Genomic DNA, 18850 nt, shown 5'->3' with positions numbered 1-18850 from the left:
TCCCTGTGTGTGTGAGAGGAGAGTGGTCCCTCTGTGTGTGAGAGGAGAGTGGTCCCTGTGTGTGTGTGAGAGAGGAGAGTGATCAGTGTGTGTGTGTGAGAGGAGAGTGGTCCCTGTGTGTGTGTGTGAGAGGAGAGTGGTCCCTGTGTGTGTGTGAGAGGAGAGTGGTCCCTGTGTTTGTGTGAGAGGAGAGTGGTCCCTGTGTGTGTGAGAGGAGAGTGGTCCCTGTGTGTGAGAGGAGAGTGGTCCCTGTGTGTGTGAGAGGAGAGTGGTCCCTGTGTGTGTGAGAGAGGAGAGTGGTCCCTATCTGTGTGTGTGAGAGGAGAGTGGTCCCTGTGTGTGTGAGAGGAGAGTGGTCCCTGTGTGTGTGTGTGAGAGGAGAGTGGTCCCTGTGTGTGAGAGGAGAGTGGTCCCTGTGTGTGTGAGAGGAGAGTGGTCCCTGTGTGTGAGAGGAGAGTGGTCCCTGTGTGTGTGAGAGGAGAGTGGTCCCTGTGTGTGTGAGAGAGGAGAGTGGTCCCTGTGTGTGTGAGAGGATAGTGATCCCTGTGTGTGTGAGAGGAGGGTGGTCCCTGTGTGTGTGAGAGAGGCGAGTGGTCCCTGTGTGTGTGAGAGGGGAGTGGTCCCTGTGTGTGTGAGAGGAGAGTGGTCCCTGTGTGTGTGTGTGAGAGGAGAGTGGTCCCTGTGTGTGTGAGAGGAGAGTGGTCCCTGTGTGTGTGTGTGAGAGGAGAGTGGTCCCTGTGTGTGTGAGAGGAGAGTGATCCCTGTGTGTGTGAGAGGAGGGTGGTCCCTGTGTGTGTGAGAGAGGCGAGTGGTCCCTGTGTGTGTGTGTGAGAGGAGAGTGGTCCCTGTGTGTGAGAGGAGAGTGGTCCCTGTGTGTGTGAGAGGAGAGTGGTCCCTGTGTGTGAGAGGAGAGTGGTCCCTGTGTGTGTGAGAGGAGAGTGGTCCCTGTGTGTGTGAGAGAGGAGAGTGGTCCCTGTGTGTGTGAGAGGATAGTGATCCCTGTGTGTGTGAGAGGAGGGTGGTCCCTGTGTGTGTGAGAGAGGCGAGTGGTCCCTGTGTGTGTGTGTGAGAGGAGAGTGGTCCCTATGTGTGTGTGAGAGGAGAGTGGTCCCTGTGTGTGTGTGTGAGAGGAGAGTGGTCCCTGTGTGTGTGTGTGTGTGAGAGGAGAGTGGTCCCTGTGTGTGTGAGAGGAGAGTGGTCCCTGTGTGTGTGAGAGGAGAGTGGTCCCTGTGTGTGTGAGAGGAGAGTGGTCCCTCTGTGTGTGAGAGGAGAGTGGTCCCTGTGTGTGTGTGAGAGAGGAGAGTGATCCCTGTGTGTGTGTGTGAGAGGAGAGTGGTCCCTGTGTGTGTGTGTGAGAGGAGAGTGGTCCCTGTGTGTGTGTGAGAGAGGAGAGTGATCCCTGTGTGTGTGTGTGAGAGGAGAGTGGTCCCTGTGTGTGTGTGTGAGAGGAGAGTGGTCCCTGTGTGTGTGTGAGAGGAGAGTGGTCCCTGTGTTTGTGTGAGAGGAGAGTGGTCCCTGTGTGTGTGAGAGGAGAGTGGTCCCTGTGTGTGAGAGGAGAGTGGTCCCTGTGTGTGTGTGTGAGAGGAGAGTGGTCCCTGTGTGTGTGTGAGAGGAGAGTGGTCCCTGTGTGTGTGAGAGGAGAGTGGTCCCTGTGTGTGTGTGTGAGAGGAGAGTGGTCCCTGTGTGTGTGTGAGAGGAGAGTTGTCCCTGTGTGTGTGAGAGGAGAGTGGTCCCTGTGTGTGTGTGAGAGGAGAGTGGTCCCTGTGTGTGTGTGTGAGAGGAGAGTGGTCCCTGTGTGTGTGAGAGGTGAGTGGTCCCTGTGTGTGAGAGAGGAGAGTGGTCCCTGTGTGTGTGAGAGGAGAGTGGTCCCTGTGTGTGTGAGAGGAGAGTGGTCCCTGTGTGTGTGTGTGAGAGGAGAGTGGTCCCTGTGGGTGTGAGAGGAGAGTGGTCTCTGTGTGTGTGTGAGGAGAGTGGTCCCTGTGTGTGTGACAGGAGAGTGGTCCCTGTGTGTGTGAGAGAGGAGAGTGGTCCCTGTGTGTGTGAGAGGAGAGTGGTCCCTGTGTGTGAGAGAGGAGAGTGGTCCCTGTGTGTGTGTGAGAGGAGAGTGGTCCCTGTGTGTGTGTGAGAGGAGAGTGGTCCCTGTGTGTGTGAGAGGAGAGTGGTCCCTGTGTGAGAGGAGAGTGGTCCCTGTGTGTGTGTGTGAGAGGAGAGTGGTCCCTGTGTGTGTGTGAGAGGTGAGTGGTCCCTGTGTGTGTGAGAGGAGAGTGGTCCCTGTGTGTGTGTGTGAGAGGAGAGTGGTCCCTGTGTGTGAGAGAGGAGAGTGGTCCCTGTGTGTGTGTGAGAGGAGAGTGGTCCCTGTGTGTGTGTGTGAGAGGAGAGTGGTCCCTGTGTGTGTGTGTGAGAGGAGAGTGGTCCCTGTGTGTGTGTGAGAGGAGAGTGGTCCCTGTGTGTGTGTGTGAGAGGAGAGTGGTCCCTGTGTGTGTGTGAGAGGAGAGTGGTCCCTATGTGTGTGTGTGAGAGGAGAGTGGTCCCTGTGTGTGTGTGTGAGAGGAGAGTGGTCCCTGTGTGTGTGTGGGAGAGGAGAGTGGTCCCTGTGTGTGTGAGAGGAGAGTGGTCTCTGTGTGTGTGTGAGGAGAGTGGTCCCTGTGTGTGTGAGAGGAGAGTGGTCCCTGTGTGTGTGTGAGAGAGGAGAGTGGTCCCTGTGTGTGTGAGAGAGGAGAGTGGTCCCTGTGTGTGTGAGAGGAGAGTGGTCCCTGTGTGTGAGAGAGGAGAGTGGTCCCTGTGTGTGTGAGAGAGGAGAGTGGTCCCTGTGTGTGTGAGAGGAGAGTGGTCCCTGTGTGTGTGAGAGGAGAGTGATCCCTGTGTGTGTGTGTGAGAGGAGAGTGATCCCTGTGTGTGTGAGAGGAGGGTGGTCCCTGTGTGTGTGTGAGAGGCGAGTGGCCCCTGTGTGTGTGTGTGTGAGGAGAGTGGTCCCTGTGTGTGTGAGAGGAGAGTGGTCCCTGTGTGTGTGTGTGAGAGGAGAGTGGTCCCTGTGTGTGTGTGAGAGGAGAGTGGTCCCTGTGTGTGTGTGAGAGAGGAGAGTGATCCTTGTGTGTGTGTTTGAGAGGAGAGTGGTCCCTGTGTGTGTGTGAGAGAGGAGAGTGATCCTTGTGTGTGTGTGTGAGAGGAGAGTGGTCCCTGTGTGTGTGTGTGAGAGGAGAGTGGTCCCTGTGTGTGTGAGAGGAGAGTGGTCCCTGTGTGTGTGTGAGAGGAGAGTGGTCCCTGTGTGTGTGTGAGAGAGGAGAGTGATCCTTGTGTGTGTGTGTGAGAGGAGAGTGGTCCCTGTGTGTGTGTGTGAGAGGAGAGTGATCCTTGTGTGTGTGTGTGAGAGGAAAGTGGTCCCTGTGTGTGTGTGTGAGAGGAGAGTGATCCTTGTGTGTGTGTGTGAGAGGAGAGTGGTCCCTGTGTGTGTGTGTGTGAGAGGAGAGTGGTCCCTGTGTGTGTGTGAGAGGAGAGTGGTCCCTGTGTGTGTGTGTGTGAGAGGAGAGTGGTCCCTGTGTGTGTGAGAGGAGAGTGGTCCCTGTGTGTGTGAGAGGAGAGCGGTCCCTGTGTGTGTGAGAGGAGAGTGGTCCCTGTGTGTGTGTGAGAGGAGAGTGGTCCCTGTGTGTGTGTGAGGAGGGTGGTCCCTGTGTGTGTGAGAGAGGCGAGTGGTCCCTGTGTGTGTGTGTGAGAGGAGAGTGGTCCCTATGTGTGTGTGAGAGGAGAGTGGTCCCTGTGTGTGTGTGTGAGAGGAGAGTGGTCCCTGTGTGTGTGTGTGTGAGAGGAGAGTGGTCCCTGTGTGTGTGAGAGGAGAGTGGTCCCTGTGTGTGTGAGAGGAGAGTGGTCCCTGTGTGTGTGAGAGGAGAGTGGTCCCTCTGTGTGTGAGAGGAGAGTGGTCCCTGTGTGTGTGTGAGAGAGGAGAGTGATCAGTGTGTGTGTGTGAGAGGAGAGTGGTCCCTGTGTGTGTGTGAGAGGAGAGTGGTCCCTGTGTGTGTGTGTGAGAGGAGAGTGGTCCCTGTGTGTGTGTGTGTGAGAGGAGAGTGGTCCCTGTGTGTGTGAGAGGAGAGTGGTCCCTGTGTGTGTGAGAGGAGAGTGGTCCCTGTGTGTGTGTGTGAGAGGAGAGTGGTCCCTGTGTGTGTGTGAGAGGAGAGTGGTCCCTGTGTGTGTGAGAGGAGAGTGGTCCCTGTGTGTGTGTGTGAGAGGAGAGTGGTCCCTGTGTGTGTGAGAGAGGAGAGTGGTCCCTGTGTGTGTGAGAGGAGAGTGGTCCCTGTGTGTGTGTGTGAGAGGAGAGTGGTCCCTGTGTGTGTGAGAGAGGAGAGTGGTCCCTGTGTGTGTGTGTGAGAGGAGAGTGGTCCCTGTGTGTGTGTGAGAGGAGAGTGGTCCCTGTGTGTGAGAGAGGAGAGTGGTCCCTGTGTGTGTGTGTGAGAGGAGAGTGGTCCCTGTGTGTGTGAGAGAGGAGAGTGGTCCCTGTGTGTGTGAGAGGAGAGTGGTCCCTGTGTGTGTGTGTGAGAGGAGAGTGGTCCCTGTGTGTGTGAGAGAGGAGAGTGGTCCCTGTGTGTGTGTGAGAGGAGAGTGGTCCCTGTGTGTGTGTGAGAGGAGAGTGGCCCCTGTGTGTGTGTGTGTGAGAGGAGAGTGGTCCCTGTGTGTGTGTGAGAGGAGGGTGGTCCCTGTGTGTGTGTGTGAGAGGAGAGTGGTCCCTGTGTGTGTGTGAGAGGAGAGTGGTCCCTGTGTGTGTGAGAGAGGAGAGTGGTCCCTGTGTGTGTGTGTGAGAGGAGAGTGGTCCCTGTGTGTGTGAGAGGAGAGTGGTCCCTGTGTGTGTGAGAGGAGAGTGGTCCCTGTGTGTGTGAGAGAGGAGAGTGGTCCCTGTGTGTGTGTGTGAGAGGAGAGTGGTCCCTGTGTGTGTGAGAGGAGAGTGGTCCCTGTGTGTGTGTGAGAGGAGAGTGGTCCCTGTGTGTGTGAGGAGAGTGGTCCCTGTGTGTGTGTGAGAGGAGAGTGGTCCCTGTGTGTGTGAGAGGAGAGTGGTCCCTGTGTGTGTGTGAGAGAGGAGAGTGGTCCCTGTGTGTGTGTGTGAGAGGAGAGTGCTCCCTGTGTGTGTGAGAGAGGAGAGTGGTCCCTGTGTGTGTGTGTGAGAGGAGAGTGGTCCCTGTGTGTGTGTGTGAGAGGAGAGTGGTCCCTGTGTGTGTGAGAGGAGAGTGGTCCCTGTGTGTGTGAGAGGAGAGTGGTCCCTGTGTGTGTGTGTGAGAGGAGAGTGGTCCCTGTGTGTGCGTGTGAGAGGAGAGTGGTCCCTGTGTGTGTGAGAGGAGAGTGGTCCCTGTGTGTGTGTGAGAGGAGAGTGGTCCCTGTGTGTGTGTGAGAGGAGAGTGGTCCCTGTGTGTGTGAGAGGAGAGTGATCCCTGTGTGTGTGTGTGAGAGGAGAGTGGTCCCTGTGTGTGTATGAGAGGAGAGTGGTCCCTGTGTGTGTGTGAGAGGAGAGTGGTCCCTGTGTGTGTGTGAGAGGAGAGTGGTCCCTGTGTGTGTGTGAGAGGAGAGTGGTCCCTGTGTGTGTGAGAGGAGAGTGGTCCCTGTGTGTGTGTGTGAGAGGAGAGTGTCCCTGTGTGTGTGTGTGAGAGAGGAGAGTGGTCCCTGTGTGTGAGAGGAGAGTGGTCCCTGTGTGTGTGTGTGAGAGGAGAGTGGTCCCTGTGTGTGTGTGAGAGGAGAGTGGTCCCTGTGTGTGTGAGAGGAGAGTGGTCCCTGTGTGTGTGTGTGAGAGGAGAGTGTCCCTGTGTGTGTGTGTGAGAGAGGAGAGTGGTCCCTGTGTGTGAGAGGAGAGTGGTCCCTGTGTGTGTGTGTGTGAGAGAGGAGAGTGGTCCCTGTGTGTGTGTGAGCGGAGAGTGGTCCCTGTGTGTGTGAGAGAGGGAGTGTTCCCTGTCTGTGTGTGTGAGAGGAGGGTGGTCCCTGTGTGTGTGTGTGAGAGGAGAGTGGTCCCTGTGTGTGTGAGAGGAGAGTGGTCCCTGTGTGTGTGTGTGAGAGGAGAGTGGTCCCCGTGTGTGTGAGAGGAGTGTGGTCCCTGTGTGTGTGTGAGAGGAGAGTGGTCCCTGTGCGTGTGAGAGGAGAGTGGCCCCTGTGTGTGTGTGTGTGAGAGGAGAGTGGTCCTTGTGTGTGTGTGAGAGGAGGGTGGTCCCTGTGTGTGTGTGTGAGAGGAGAGTGGTCCCTGTGTGTGTGTGAGAGGAGAGTGGTCCCTGTGTGTGTGTGTGAGAGGAGAGTGGTCCCTGTGTGTGTGTGTGAGAGGAGAGTGGTCCCTGTGTGTGTGTGTGTGAGAGGAGAGTGGTCCCTGTGTGTGTGTGAGGAGAGTGGTCCCTGTGTGTGTGAGAGGAGAGTGGTCCCTGTGTGTGTGAGAGGAGAGTGGTCCCTGTGTGTGTGAGAGGAGAGTGGTCCCTGTGTGTGTGTGAGAGGAGAGTGGTCCCTGTGTGTGTGTGAGAGGAGAGTGGTCCCTGTGTGTGTGTGAGAGGAGAGTGGTCCCTGTGTGTGTGTGAGAGGAGAGTGGTCCTTGTGTGTGTGAGAGGAGAGTGGTCCCTGTGTGTGAGAGAGTAGAGTGGTCCCTGTGTGTGTGTGAGAGAAGAGTGGTCCCTGTGTGTGTGAGAGGAGAGTGATCCCTGTGTGTGTGTGAGAGGAGAGTGGTCCCTGTGTGTGTGTGAGAGAGGAGAGTGGTCCCTGTGTGTGAGAGGAGAGTGGTCCCTGTGTGTGTGAGAGGAGAGTGGTCCCTGTGTGTGAGAGGAGAGTGGTCCCTGTGTGTGTGAGAGGAGAGTGGTCCCTGTGTGTGTGTGAGAGAGGAGAGTGATCCTTGTGTGTGTGTGTGAGAGGAGAGTGGTCCCTGTGTGTGTGTGTGAGAGGAGAGTGATCCTTGTGTGTGTGTGTGAGAGGAAAGTGGTCCCTGTGTGTGTGTGTGAGAGGAGAGTGATCCTTGTGTGTGTGTGTGAGAGGAGAGTGGTCCCTGTGTGTGTGTGTGTGAGAGGAGAGTGGTCCCTGTGTGTGTGTGAGAGGAGAGTGGTCCCTGTGTGTGTGTGTGTGAGAGGAGAGTGGTCCCTGTGTGTGTGAGAGGAGAGTGGTCCCTGTGTGTGTGAGAGGAGAGCGGTCCCTGTGTGTGTGAGAGGAGAGTGGTCCCTGTGTGTGTGTGAGAGGAGAGTGGTCCCTGTGTGTGTGTGAGGAGGGTGGTCCCTGTGTGTGTGAGAGAGGCGAGTGGTCCCTGTGTGTGTGTGTGAGAGGAGAGTGGTCCCTATGTGTGTGTGAGAGGAGAGTGGTCCCTGTGTGTGTGTGTGAGAGGAGAGTGGTCCCTGTGTGTGTGTGTGTGAGAGGAGAGTGGTCCCTGTGTGTGTGAGAGGAGAGTGGTCCCTGTGTGTGTGAGAGGAGAGTGGTCCCTGTGTGTGTGAGAGGAGAGTGGTCCCTCTGTGTGTGAGAGGAGAGTGGTCCCTGTGTGTGTGTGAGAGAGGAGAGTGATCAGTGTGTGTGTGTGAGAGGAGAGTGGTCCCTGTGTGTGTGTGAGAGGAGAGTGGTCCCTGTGTGTGTGTGTGAGAGGAGAGTGGTCCCTGTGTGTGTGTGTGTGAGAGGAGAGTGGTCCCTGTGTGTGTGAGAGGAGAGTGGTCCCTGTGTGTGTGAGAGGAGAGTGGTCCCTGTGTGTGTGTGTGAGAGGAGAGTGGTCCCTGTGTGTGTGTGAGAGGAGAGTGGTCCCTGTGTGTGTGAGAGGAGAGTGGTCCCTGTGTGTGTGTGTGAGAGGAGAGTGGTCCCTGTGTGTGTGAGAGAGGAGAGTGGTCCCTGTGTGTGTGAGAGGAGAGTGGTCCCTGTGTGTGTGTGTGAGAGGAGAGTGGTCCCTGTGTGTGTGAGAGAGGAGAGTGGTCCCTGTGTGTGTGTGTGAGAGGAGAGTGGTCCCTGTGTGTGTGTGAGAGGAGAGTGGTCCCTGTGTGTGAGAGAGGAGAGTGGTCCCTGTGTGTGTGTGTGAGAGGAGAGTGGTCCCTGTGTGTGTGAGAGAGGAGAGTGGTCCCTGTGTGTGTGAGAGGAGAGTGGTCCCTGTGTGTGTGTGTGAGAGGAGAGTGGTCCCTGTGTGTGTGAGAGAGGAGAGTGGTCCCTGTGTGTGTGTGAGAGGAGAGTGGTCCCTGTGTGTGTGTGAGAGGAGAGTGGCCCCTGTGTGTGTGTGTGTGAGAGGAGAGTGGTCCCTGTGTGTGTGTGAGAGGAGGGTGGTCCCTGTGTGTGTGTGTGAGAGGAGAGTGGTCCCTGTGTGTGTGTGAGAGGAGAGTGGTCCCTGTGTGTGTGAGAGAGGAGAGTGGTCCCTGTGTGTGTGTGTGAGAGGAGAGTGGTCCCTGTGTGTGTGAGAGGAGAGTGGTCCCTGTGTGTGTGAGAGGAGAGTGGTCCCTGTGTGTGTGAGAGAGGAGAGTGGTCCCTGTGTGTGTGTGTGAGAGGAGAGTGGTCCCTGTGTGTGTGAGAGGAGAGTGGTCCCTGTGTGTGTGTGAGAGGAGAGTGGTCCCTGTGTGTGTGAGGAGAGTGGTCCCTGTGTGTGTGTGAGAGGAGAGTGGTCCCTGTGTGTGTGAGAGGAGAGTGGTCCCTGTGTGTGTGTGAGAGAGGAGAGTGGTCCCTGTGTGTGTGTGTGAGAGGAGAGTGCTCCCTGTGTGTGTGAGAGAGGAGAGTGGTCCCTGTGTGTGTGTGTGAGAGGAGAGTGGTCCCTGTGTGTGTGTGTGAGAGGAGAGTGGTCCCTGTGTGTGTGAGAGGAGAGTGGTCCCTGTGTGTGTGAGAGGAGAGTGGTCCCTGTGTGTGTGTGTGAGAGGAGAGTGGTCCCTGTGTGTGCGTGTGAGAGGAGAGTGGTCCCTGTGTGTGTGAGAGGAGAGTGGTCCCTGTGTGTGTGTGAGAGGAGAGTGGTCCCTGTGTGTGTGTGAGAGGAGAGTGGTCCCTGTGTGTGTGAGAGGAGAGTGATCCCTGTGTGTGTGTGTGAGAGGAGAGTGGTCCCTGTGTGTGTATGAGAGGAGAGTGGTCCCTGTGTGTGTGTGAGAGGAGAGTGGTCCCTGTGTGTGTGTGAGAGGAGAGTGGTCCCTGTGTGTGTGTGAGAGGAGAGTGGTCCCTGTGTGTGTGAGAGGAGAGTGGTCCCTGTGTGTGTGTGTGAGAGGAGAGTGTCCCTGTGTGTGTGTGTGAGAGAGGAGAGTGGTCCCTGTGTGTGAGAGGAGAGTGGTCCCTGTGTGTGTGTGTGAGAGGAGAGTGGTCCCTGTGTGTGTGTGAGAGGAGAGTGGTCCCTGTGTGTGTGAGAGGAGAGTGGTCCCTGTGTGTGTGTGTGAGAGGAGAGTGTCCCTGTGTGTGTGTGTGAGAGAGGAGAGTGGTCCCTGTGTGTGAGAGGAGAGTGGTCCCTGTGTGTGTGTGTGTGAGAGAGGAGAGTGGTCCCTGTGTGTGTGTGAGCGGAGAGTGGTCCCTGTGTGTGTGAGAGAGGGAGTGTTCCCTGTCTGTGTGTGTGAGAGGAGGGTGGTCCCTGTGTGTGTGTGTGAGAGGAGAGTGGTCCCTGTGTGTGTGAGAGGAGAGTGGTCCCTGTGTGTGTGTGTGAGAGGAGAGTGGTCCCCGTGTGTGTGAGAGGAGTGTGGTCCCTGTGTGTGTGTGAGAGGAGAGTGGTCCCTGTGCGTGTGAGAGGAGAGTGGCCCCTGTGTGTGTGTGTGTGAGAGGAGAGTGGTCCTTGTGTGTGTGTGAGAGGAGGGTGGTCCCTGTGTGTGTGTGTGAGAGGAGAGTGGTCCCTGTGTGTGTGTGAGAGGAGAGTGGTCCCTGTGTGTGTGTGTGAGAGGAGAGTGGTCCCTGTGTGTGTGTGTGAGAGGAGAGTGGTCCCTGTGTGTGTGTGTGTGAGAGGAGAGTGGTCCCTGTGTGTGTGTGAGGAGAGTGGTCCCTGTGTGTGTGAGAGGAGAGTGGTCCCTGTGTGTGTGAGAGGAGAGTGGTCCCTGTGTGTGTGAGAGGAGAGTGGTCCCTGTGTGTGTGTGAGAGGAGAGTGGTCCCTGTGTGTGTGTGAGAGGAGAGTGGTCCCTGTGTGTGTGTGAGAGGAGAGTGGTCCCTGTGTGTGTGTGAGAGGAGAGTGGTCCTTGTGTGTGTGAGAGGAGAGTGGTCCCTGTGTGTGAGAGAGTAGAGTGGTCCCTGTGTGTGTGTGAGAGAAGAGTGGTCCCTGTGTGTGTGAGAGGAGAGTGATCCCTGTGTGTGTGTGAGAGGAGAGTGGTCCCTGTGTGTGTGTGAGAGAGGAGAGTGGTCCCTGTGTGTGAGAGGAGAGTGGTCCCTGTGTGTGTGAGAGGAGAGTGGTCCCTGTGTGTGAGAGGAGAGTGGTCCCTGTGTGTGTGAGAGGAGAGTGGTCCCTGTGTGTGTGTGAGAGGAGAGTGATCCCTGTGTGTGTGTCTGAGAGGAGAGTGGTCCCTGTGTGTGTGAGAGGAGAGTGGTCCCTGTGTGTGTGAGAGGAGAGTGGTCCCTGTGTGTGTGTGAGAGGAGAGTGATCCCTGTGTGTGTGAGAGGAGAGTGGTCCCTGTGTGTGTGTGACAGGAGAGTGGTCCCTGTGTGTGTGTGTGAGAGGAGAGTGGTCCCTGTGTGTGTGAGAGGAGAGTGGTCCCTGTGTGTGTGTGAGAGAGGAGAGTGGTCCCTGTGTGTGTGTGTGAGAGGAGAGTGGTCCCTGTGTGTGTGAGAGGAGAGTGGTCCCTGTGTGTGTGAGAGTGGAGAGTGGTGCCTGTGTGTGTGAGAGGAGAGTGGTCCCTGTGTGTGTGAGAGGAGAGTGGTCCCTGTGTGTGTGTGAGAGGAGAGTGGTCCCTGTGTGTGTGTGTGAGAGGAGAGTGGTCCCTGTGTGTGTGAGAGAGGAGAGTGGTCCCTGTGTGTGTGTGTGTGAGAGGAGAGTGGTCCCTGTGTGTGTGAGAGGAGAGTGGTCCCTGTGTGTGTGAGAGGAGAGTGGTCCCTGTGTGTGTGTGAGTGGAGAGTGGTGCCTGTGCGTGTGAGAGGAGAGTGGTCCCTGTGTGTGTGAGAGGAGAGTGGTCCCTGTGTGTGTGAGAGAGGAGAGTGGTCCCTGTGTGTGTGTGTGAGAGGAGAGTGGTCCCTATGTGTGCGTGTGAGAGGAGAGTGGTCCCTGTGTGTGTGTGCGAGAGGAGAGTGGTCCCTGTGTGTGTGTATGAGAGGAGAGTGGTCCCTGTGTGTGTCAGAGGAGAGTGGTCCCTGTGTGTTTGAGAGGAGAGTGGTCCCTGTGTGTGTGTGAGAGGAGAGTGGTCCCTGTGTGTGTGTGAGAGGAGAGTGGTCCCTGTGTGTGTGTGAGAGGAGAGTGGTCCCTGTGTGTGTGTGAGAGGCGAATGGTCCCTGTGTGTGTGTGAGAGAGGAGAGTGATCCCTGTGTGTGAGAGAGTAGAGTGGTCCCTGTGTGTGTGAGAGGAGAGTGGTCCCTGTTTGTGTGAGAGTGGAGAGTGGTCCCTGTGTGTGAGAGAGGAGAGTGGTCCCTGTGTGTGTGTGAGTGGAGAGTGGTCTCTGTGTGTGTGAGAGGAGAGTGGTCCCTGTGTGTGTGAGAGGAGAGTGGTCCCTGTGTGTGTGTGAGAGGAGAGTGGTCCCTGTGTGTGTGAGAGGAGAGTGGTCCCTGTGTGTGTGTGAGATGAGAGTGGTCCCTGTGTGTGTGAGAGTAGAGTGGTCCCTGTGTGTGTGTGAGAGAAGAGTGGTCCCTGTGTGTGTGAGAGGAGAGTGATCCCTGTGTGTGTGTGAGAGGAGAGTGGTCCCTGTGTGTGTGAGAGAGGAGAGTGGTCCCTGTGTGTGTGTGAGGAGAGTGGTCCCTGTGTGTGTGTGAGAGAAGAGTGGTCCCTGTGTGTGTGAGAGGAGAGTGATCCCTGTGTGTGTGTGAGAGGAGAGTGGTCCCTGTGTGTGTGATAGAGGAGAGTGGTCCCCGTGTGTGTGAGAGGAGAGTGGTCCCTGTGTGTGTGAGAGGAGAGTGGTCCCTGTGTGTGTGTGAGAGGAGAGTGGTCCCTGTGTGTGTGTGTGAGAGGAGAGTGGTCCCTGTGTGTGTGAGAGAGGAGAGTGGTCCCTTTGTGTGTGAGAGGAGAGTGGTCCCTGTGTGTGTGTGTGAGAGGAGAGTGGTCCCTGTGTGTGTGAGAGAGGAGAGTGGTCCCTGTGTGTGTGAGAGGAGAGTGGTCCCTGTGTGTGTGTGAGAGGAGAGTGGTCCCTGTGTGTGTGTGTGAGGAGAGTGGTCCCTGTGTGTGTGTGTGAGAGGAGAGTGGTCCCTGTGTGTGTGAGAGAGGAGAGTGGTCCCTGTGTGTGTGAGAGGAGAGTGGTCCCTGTGTGTGTGTGAGAGGAGAGTGGTTCCTGTGTGTGTGTGAGAGGAGAGTGGTCCCTGTGTGTGTGTGAGAGGAGAGTGGTCCCTGTGTGTGTGTGAGAGGTGAGTGGTCCCTGTGTGTGTGAGAGAGGAGAGTGGTCCCTGTGTGTGTGTGAGAGAGGAGAGTGGTCCCTGTGTGTGTGAGAGAGGAGAGTGGTCCCTGTGTGTGTGAGAGGAGAGTGGTCCCTGTGTGTGTGTGTGAGAGGAGAGTGGTCCCTGTGTGTGTGAGAGAGGAGAGTGGTCCCTGTGTGTGTGAGAGGAGAGTGGTCCCTGTGTGTGTGAGAGGAGAGTGGTCCCTGTGTGTGTGTGTGTGAGAGGAGAGTGGTCCCTGTGTGTGTGTGAGAGAGGAGAGTGGTCCCTGTGTGTGTGTGAGAGGAAGGTGGTCCCTGTGTGTGTGTGTGAGAGGAGGGTGGTCCCTGTGTGTGTGAGAGAGGAGAGTGGTCCCTGTGCTTGTGTGTGAGAGGAGGGTGGTCCCTGTGTGTGTGTGAGAGGAAGGTGGTCCCTGTGTGTGTGTGTGAGAGGAGGGTGGTCCCTGTGTGTGTGAGAGGAGAGTGGTCCCTGTGTGTGTGAGAGGAGAGTGGTCCCTGTGTGTGTGAGATAGGAGAGTGGTCCCTGTGTGTGTGTGAGAGGAGATTGGTCCCTGTGTGTGTGAGAGAGGAGAGTGGTCCCTGTGTGTGTGTGAGAGGAGAGTGGTCCCTGTGTGTGTGAGAGGAGAGTGGTCCCTGTGTGTGTGTGTGAGAGGAGAGTGGTCCCTGTGTGTGTGTGTGAGAGGAGAGTGGTCCCTGTGTGTGTGTGAGAGGAGAGCGGTCCCTGTGTGTGTGTGTGAGAGGAGAGTGGTCCCTGTGAGTGTGTTAGAGAGGAGAGTGGTCCCTGTGTGTGTGAGAGGAGAGTGGTCCCTGTGTGTGTGAGAGGAGAGTGGTCCCTGTGTGTGTGTGAGAGGAGAGTGGTCCCTGTGTGTGTGTGAGAGGAGTGCGGTCTCTGTGTGTGTGTGTGAGAGGAGAGTGGTCCCTGTGTGTGTGTGAGAGAGGAGAGTGGTCCCTGTGTGTGTGAGAGGAGAGTGGTCCCTGTGTGTGTGTGTGAGAGTGGAGAGTGATCCCTGTGTGTGTGTGAGAGGAGAGTGGTCCCTGTGTGTGAGAGGAGAGTGGTCCCTGTGTGTGTGTGAGAGGAGACTGGTCCCTGTGTGTGTGAGAGGAGAGTGGTCCCTGTGTGTGTGTGAGAGGAGGGTGGTCCCTGTGTGTGTGTGTGAGAGGAGAGTGGTCCCTGTGTGTGTGTGTGAGAGGAGAGTGGTCCCTGTGTGTGTGTGAGAGGAGAGTGGTCCCTGTGTGTGTGTGTGAGAGGAGAGTGGTCCCTGTGTGTGTGTGTGAGAGGAGAGTGGTCCCTGTGTGTGTGTGAGAGGAGAGTGGTCCCTGTGTGTGTGTGTGAGAGGAGAGTGGTCCCTGTGTGTGTGAGAGAGGAGAGTGGTCCCTGTGTGTGTGTGTGAGAGGAGAGTGGCCCCTGTGTGTGTGTGAGAGGAGAGTGGTCCCTGTGTGTGTGAGAGAGGAGAGTGGTCCCTGTGTGTGTGTGTGAGAGGAGAGTGGTCCCTGTGTGTGTGAGAGGAGAGTGGTCCCTGTGTGTGTGTGTGAGAGGAGAGTGATCCCTGTGTGTGTGTGTGAGAGGAGAGTGGTCCCTGTGTGTGTGTGAGAGAGGAGAGTGGTCCCTGTGTGTTTCTGTGAGAATGAGAGTGGTCCCTGTGTGTGTGTGAGAGGAGAGTGGTCCCTGTGCGTGTGAGAGGAGAGTTGAGAGTGTACCTGTAGTTGTGATTGAGTGGAGAGTCTTCCCTGTGTGTTGGGGAGAGCAAAGTGGTTTGTGTGAGCGCGAGATGTAAACAGAATGTGGGTGTGCAGGGAGATGACAAGAAAGTACAGTCCATGTGGTGGATCAGCAATGATCTTGTTGAGCGATTGGGGTAGTCCAGATGATCTGAATGGTCTCCTTGTGTTCCTCGTCCTTGATGTTGTGAACTGTTAACCCTGTCCAGCAGCAGTTTAGTTTGAGCTCAGAGTCATGCTTTCCCCACAGAGGAGGCCTTTGAATGTCCAGCAGAATCTCGTCTCCTGCCCATTTGTCAGATGAAACTGGGCTCTCAATGTTCCACTGATGACGACTGTGATATCTGGCAAAAGTGTTGTGAGTCTGGATGTGGGAGGAGATGTATCATGAGCTTCAAGCCTGGAGGTAAGGAGGAGAGATCCCCTCAGAGCCACGTCACTGTATCTGGGTGGGAGAGAGCTGTCTGTCTCAGACTCAATTCTCACATTCCTCTCCTGACTAACCTCACCATTACCATCTTCCATGGTGTTCAGCTCATCGTGAAACACTGCTGTCTCTCCGATCTCTGTTCCTCCATTCAACCCTGAGTGTCACACACTGAGTGTGGTTCACACACCACCATGTGGGATTGGGAACAGCCAATGGCACGCTGTGCAATACTGCCTCCTGCTGTACACACGGCATTATTGTCTTCAAATCCAATCAAATCTGTAACTGCCGTTACACCCCACCTACTCCTGTTACCCCCTCCAGGCCCTAAACCTCTCTCCATCACTGAAACACCCTCCAGCCCCTACACCCCCTCCCTGTCTCCATAACCCCCTACACCCCCTCCCTATCTCCGTAACCCCCCTATACCCCCTCCCTATCCCTATAACCCCCTACACCCCCTCCCTATCCCTATAACGCGCTACACTCCCTCCCTACCTCTGTAACCCCCACACCCCCTCCCTATCTTTGTAACCCTCCACACCCCTCCCTGTCTTTATAACCCCCTACACCCCCTCCCTGTCTCTGTAACCCCCAGACCCCCTCCCTATCTCTGTAACCCCCCCTACACCCTCTCCCTATCTCCGTAACCCCCCTATACCCCCTCCCTATCCCTGTAACCCCCTACACCCCCTCACTACCTCTGTAACCCCCTACACTCCCTCCCTATCCCTATAACCCCCTACACCCCCTCCCTATCTCCGTAACCCTCCTATACCCCCTCCCTATCTCTGTAACACCCTACACATCCTCCCTGTCTCTGTAACCCCCTACACCCCCTCCCTATCTATGTAACCCCCCTACACCCCTCCCTATCTCTGTAACCCCCTCCAGCCCCTACACCCCCTCCCTATCTATGTAACCCCCAACATCCCCTCCCTATCTCTGTAACCCCCTACACCCCCTCCCTATCTCTGTAACCCCCCTACACACCCTCCCTATCTCTGTCACCCCCCTACACCCCCTCCTTATCTCTGTAACCCCCCCCCCCAGCCATTACACCCCCTCCCTTTCTATGTAACCCCCAACATCCCCTCCCTATCTCTGTAACCCCCCCTACACCCCCTCCCTATCTCTGTAACCCCCCTACACCCCCTCCCTATCTCTGTAACCCCCCTACACCCCCTCCCTATCTCTGTAACCCCCCTACACCCCCTCCCTATCACTGTAACCCCCCTACACCCCCTCCCTATCACTGTAACCCCCCTACACCCCCTCCCTATCACTGTAACCCTCTACACCCCCTCCCTATCTCTGTAACCCCCCTACACCCCCTCCCTATCACTGTAAGCCCGTACATCCCCTCCCTATCTCTGTAACCCCCCTACACCTCCTCCCTATCTCTGTAACCCCCCTACACCCCCTCCCTATCTCTGTAACCCCCTACACCCCCTCCCTATCTCTGTAACCCCCCTGCACCCCCTCCCTATCACTGTAACCCCCTACATCCCCTCGCTATCACTGTAACCCCCCTACACCCCCTCCGTATCTCTGTAACCCCCTACACCCCCTCCCTATCTCTGTAACCCCCCTCCACCCCCTCCGTATCTCTGTAACCCCCTCCAGTCCCTGCACCTCTCCCTATCTCTGCCACCCCCTCTAGCTCCAGTTTCACTGCTGTCTGTGAGAGATGTTTCCCAGGGAAGGGTCTGTGTTGGATCAGCAGTTGTGGTGAAAGCTGTTCTCTCTCTCTCTCTCTCTCAGTGTCTCCTAAAGGCCAAGGATCCACATGTCCGGACACGACCAGACTGCATTATGTCTGTCGGATGAACTTCACTGCTCCCTGCGATGGAGACGATTCCTGTGGTCACTGGGCCTCGTGCTGTAACACGGAGTGTGGACCTCGATGTGTGTCACAGTGGTTTGCGAGAAGTAAGCCCCTCTCACCCCCAACCTACGCTACCCCAGCAGGTCAGAGGACCAGTAATCCCCCCACATTCAGTGACGGGGTCTCCTTCGCATGGGAGGGCAGGGCTTTGTCAGGGTAGACCCGCTGTGGTGTGTACACCGGGCTGTAAGTCCTGCTCCAGCATTCCGGGATAAACATAGCCTTGTTAGCAACAGGAAAGGTAGCTTTGTACAGGTACGGCTGTGTCTCACAAGCTTGACTGAGCCTGTATTTTTGAGACAGTGAGAAAGGTGATTGGTGAGGGTAGGCCAGTGGGTGTTGTCGATAGGAATTGTAACAAGGCCTTTGACAAGGTCTCTCATGGTCGGCCAGAACAGAAGGTGAATATACACGGGATCCACAGTGAGCTGGTAAGATGGATCCACAACTGGCTTAGTGACAGAAGCACAGAGAGTAGCAGTGAAAGGGACTGGAGAACCGAGATCGGTGGTGTCCCACAGGGATTTGTGCTGTGACCACCTTGCCATTTATCAGATATATAGGAGGAGAATGAAGGTGGCCCGATGAATATGTTCGTGATCGTCACACAGGTTAGGGGGAGCTGTGGATATGGAGGAGGATTGCCCGAGGACAGAGCAGGATGGAGATAGACCGGAGGATTGGGTGAAGAGATGGAGTGTAATCTGAGCAAATGTGAGGTGATGCGTTTTGGGAGATCGAATAAGCCTGGTTTGTTTTCACGTGAACACGGAAAGGATGAGAGCCGACCTGATAGAAGGTTCCTCACTTACAACCAGAATGTATCGCCTGGTCAGTTTTACTTTCCCAGGACAGAAATGTCAATTACTAGAGGAGCACAGATTTGGGGTAAAAGGGGAGACAGTGGGAGGCAGGTTTGTTTAACACAGAGGGTGGTCAGTATGTGGAATATGCTGTCAGGGGGGTGGTGGAGGCAGGTACAGGAGCGATGTTGAGGATGCACCTTGACAGATTGAGAAACTGATAGGGAATAAAGGGATGTGAAAACCCGAGAGATAAAAGGTTTTCAGGAGTTTATCACCATGGAAAGCGGAAAGTGATGCTGTCAGAGCAGGAGAGCAGTTGGAGGGAAAGTGGGACGCAACAGTAAGTGAGAGGGTTATTGCAGAGGGCGGGCAGTAGAATGAGCATTCCCTGGTTTGGGAATGGGGGGAGGGTGGGGAACAGATGGGAAAGGTGTGAAGGAGTATGTGAAGGGCCCTGTGTGGGACTCTGTAACTGTGTCTGTCCTACCTTCCCATTTACAGAGCCTGCTGAGCAGTGCCCAGAGGAGGACACCCTCTCCATGTTCTGTCAGATCAGCACTGGGCGTTCCTGTAATGACAACGGGGACTGTGATGGATACCACTCATGTTGTGATGCTGGCTGTGGGAAGAAATGTATTCCAAAGTGTTTCACAGGAGGTGAGAAAGAGAGAGAGAGAGAGTGTGTGTGAGAGAGGGAAACACATCCAATGTGCCGGACACAGACAGTATCCAGGGAATACAGATTCCCCAAGGCCATCCTGGAATCCCGGCTCTGATCCCTCTTCCTAGGTTAGCGAGAGATTGGGGCTCGGCAGAACACGACCCCGCTTCAAATCCCTGTACCGGGGTGATGGATGGATTGTGGTGTGAAACAGACAGGGATCCTATTCCCAATCCCTGTCCCTGGGTTAGGGAGGGATTGTGGTGTGAAACAGACAGGGATCCTGTTCCCAGTCCCTGTCCCTGGGTTAGGGAGGGATTGCGGTAAGAAACTGACAGGCATCCTATTCCCAATCCCTGTCCCTGGGTTAGGGAGGGATTGCGGTGTGAAACAGACAGGGATCCTGTTCCCAATCCCTGTCCCTGGGTTAGGGAGGGATTGCGGTGTGAAACAGACAGGGATCCTGTTCCCAATCCCTGTCCCTGGGTTAGGGAGGGATTGCGGTGTGAAACAGACAGGGATCCTGTTCCCAGTCCCTGTCCCTGGGTTAGGGAGGGATTGCGGTGTGAAACAGACAGGGATCCTGTTCCCAGTCCCTGTCCCTGGGTGAGGGAGGGATTGTGGTGTGAAACAGACAGGGATCCTGTTCCCAGTCCCTGTCCCTGGGTTAGGGAGGGATTGCGGTGTGAAACAGACAGGGATCCTGTTCCCAGTCCCTGTCCCTGGGTTAGGGAGGGATTGCGGTGTGAAACACACAGGGATCCTGTTCCCAATCCCTGTCCCTGGGTTAGGGAGGGATTGCGGTGTGAAACAGACAGGGATCCTGATCCCAGTCCCTGGGTTAGGGAGGGAGTGTGGTGTGAAACAGATGGATCCAATTCCCAATCCCTGGGTTAGGGAGGGATTGCGGTGTGAAACAGACAGGGATCC

At 56.1% G+C, this 18850-nt stretch overlaps 1 protein-coding gene across 1 annotated transcript in view; it reads left to right on the top strand.

Moving 5' to 3' along the window:
- LOC148136850 (uncharacterized) overlaps positions 1 to 18850 on the top strand; it is a gene marked incomplete at its 3' end in the record, with an annotated part of 264129 nt that overhangs the window by 25999 nt on the left and 219280 nt on the right. Inside the window, exons 18-20 of the mRNA XM_087982832.1 lie at positions 14386 to 14541; positions 16330 to 16497; positions 17761 to 17916. Of these exons, the coding sequence (XP_087838958.1) occupies positions 14386 to 14541; positions 16330 to 16497; positions 17761 to 17916 (480 nt within the window). The remainder of the gene's footprint in view (positions 1 to 14385; positions 14542 to 16329; positions 16498 to 17760; positions 17917 to 18850) is intronic.

This window comes from Chiloscyllium plagiosum, unplaced genomic scaffold (assembly GCF_037043375.1).
Source record: "Chiloscyllium plagiosum isolate Xiang-an unplaced genomic scaffold, Cpla_swu_hap1 HiC_scaffold_44, whole genome shotgun sequence".
NCBI lineage: Eukaryota > Metazoa > Chordata > Chondrichthyes > Orectolobiformes > Hemiscylliidae > Chiloscyllium > Chiloscyllium plagiosum.
Note: the sequence above shows the minus strand (reverse complement) of the source record. Positions and strands in the feature narration are given on the sequence as shown.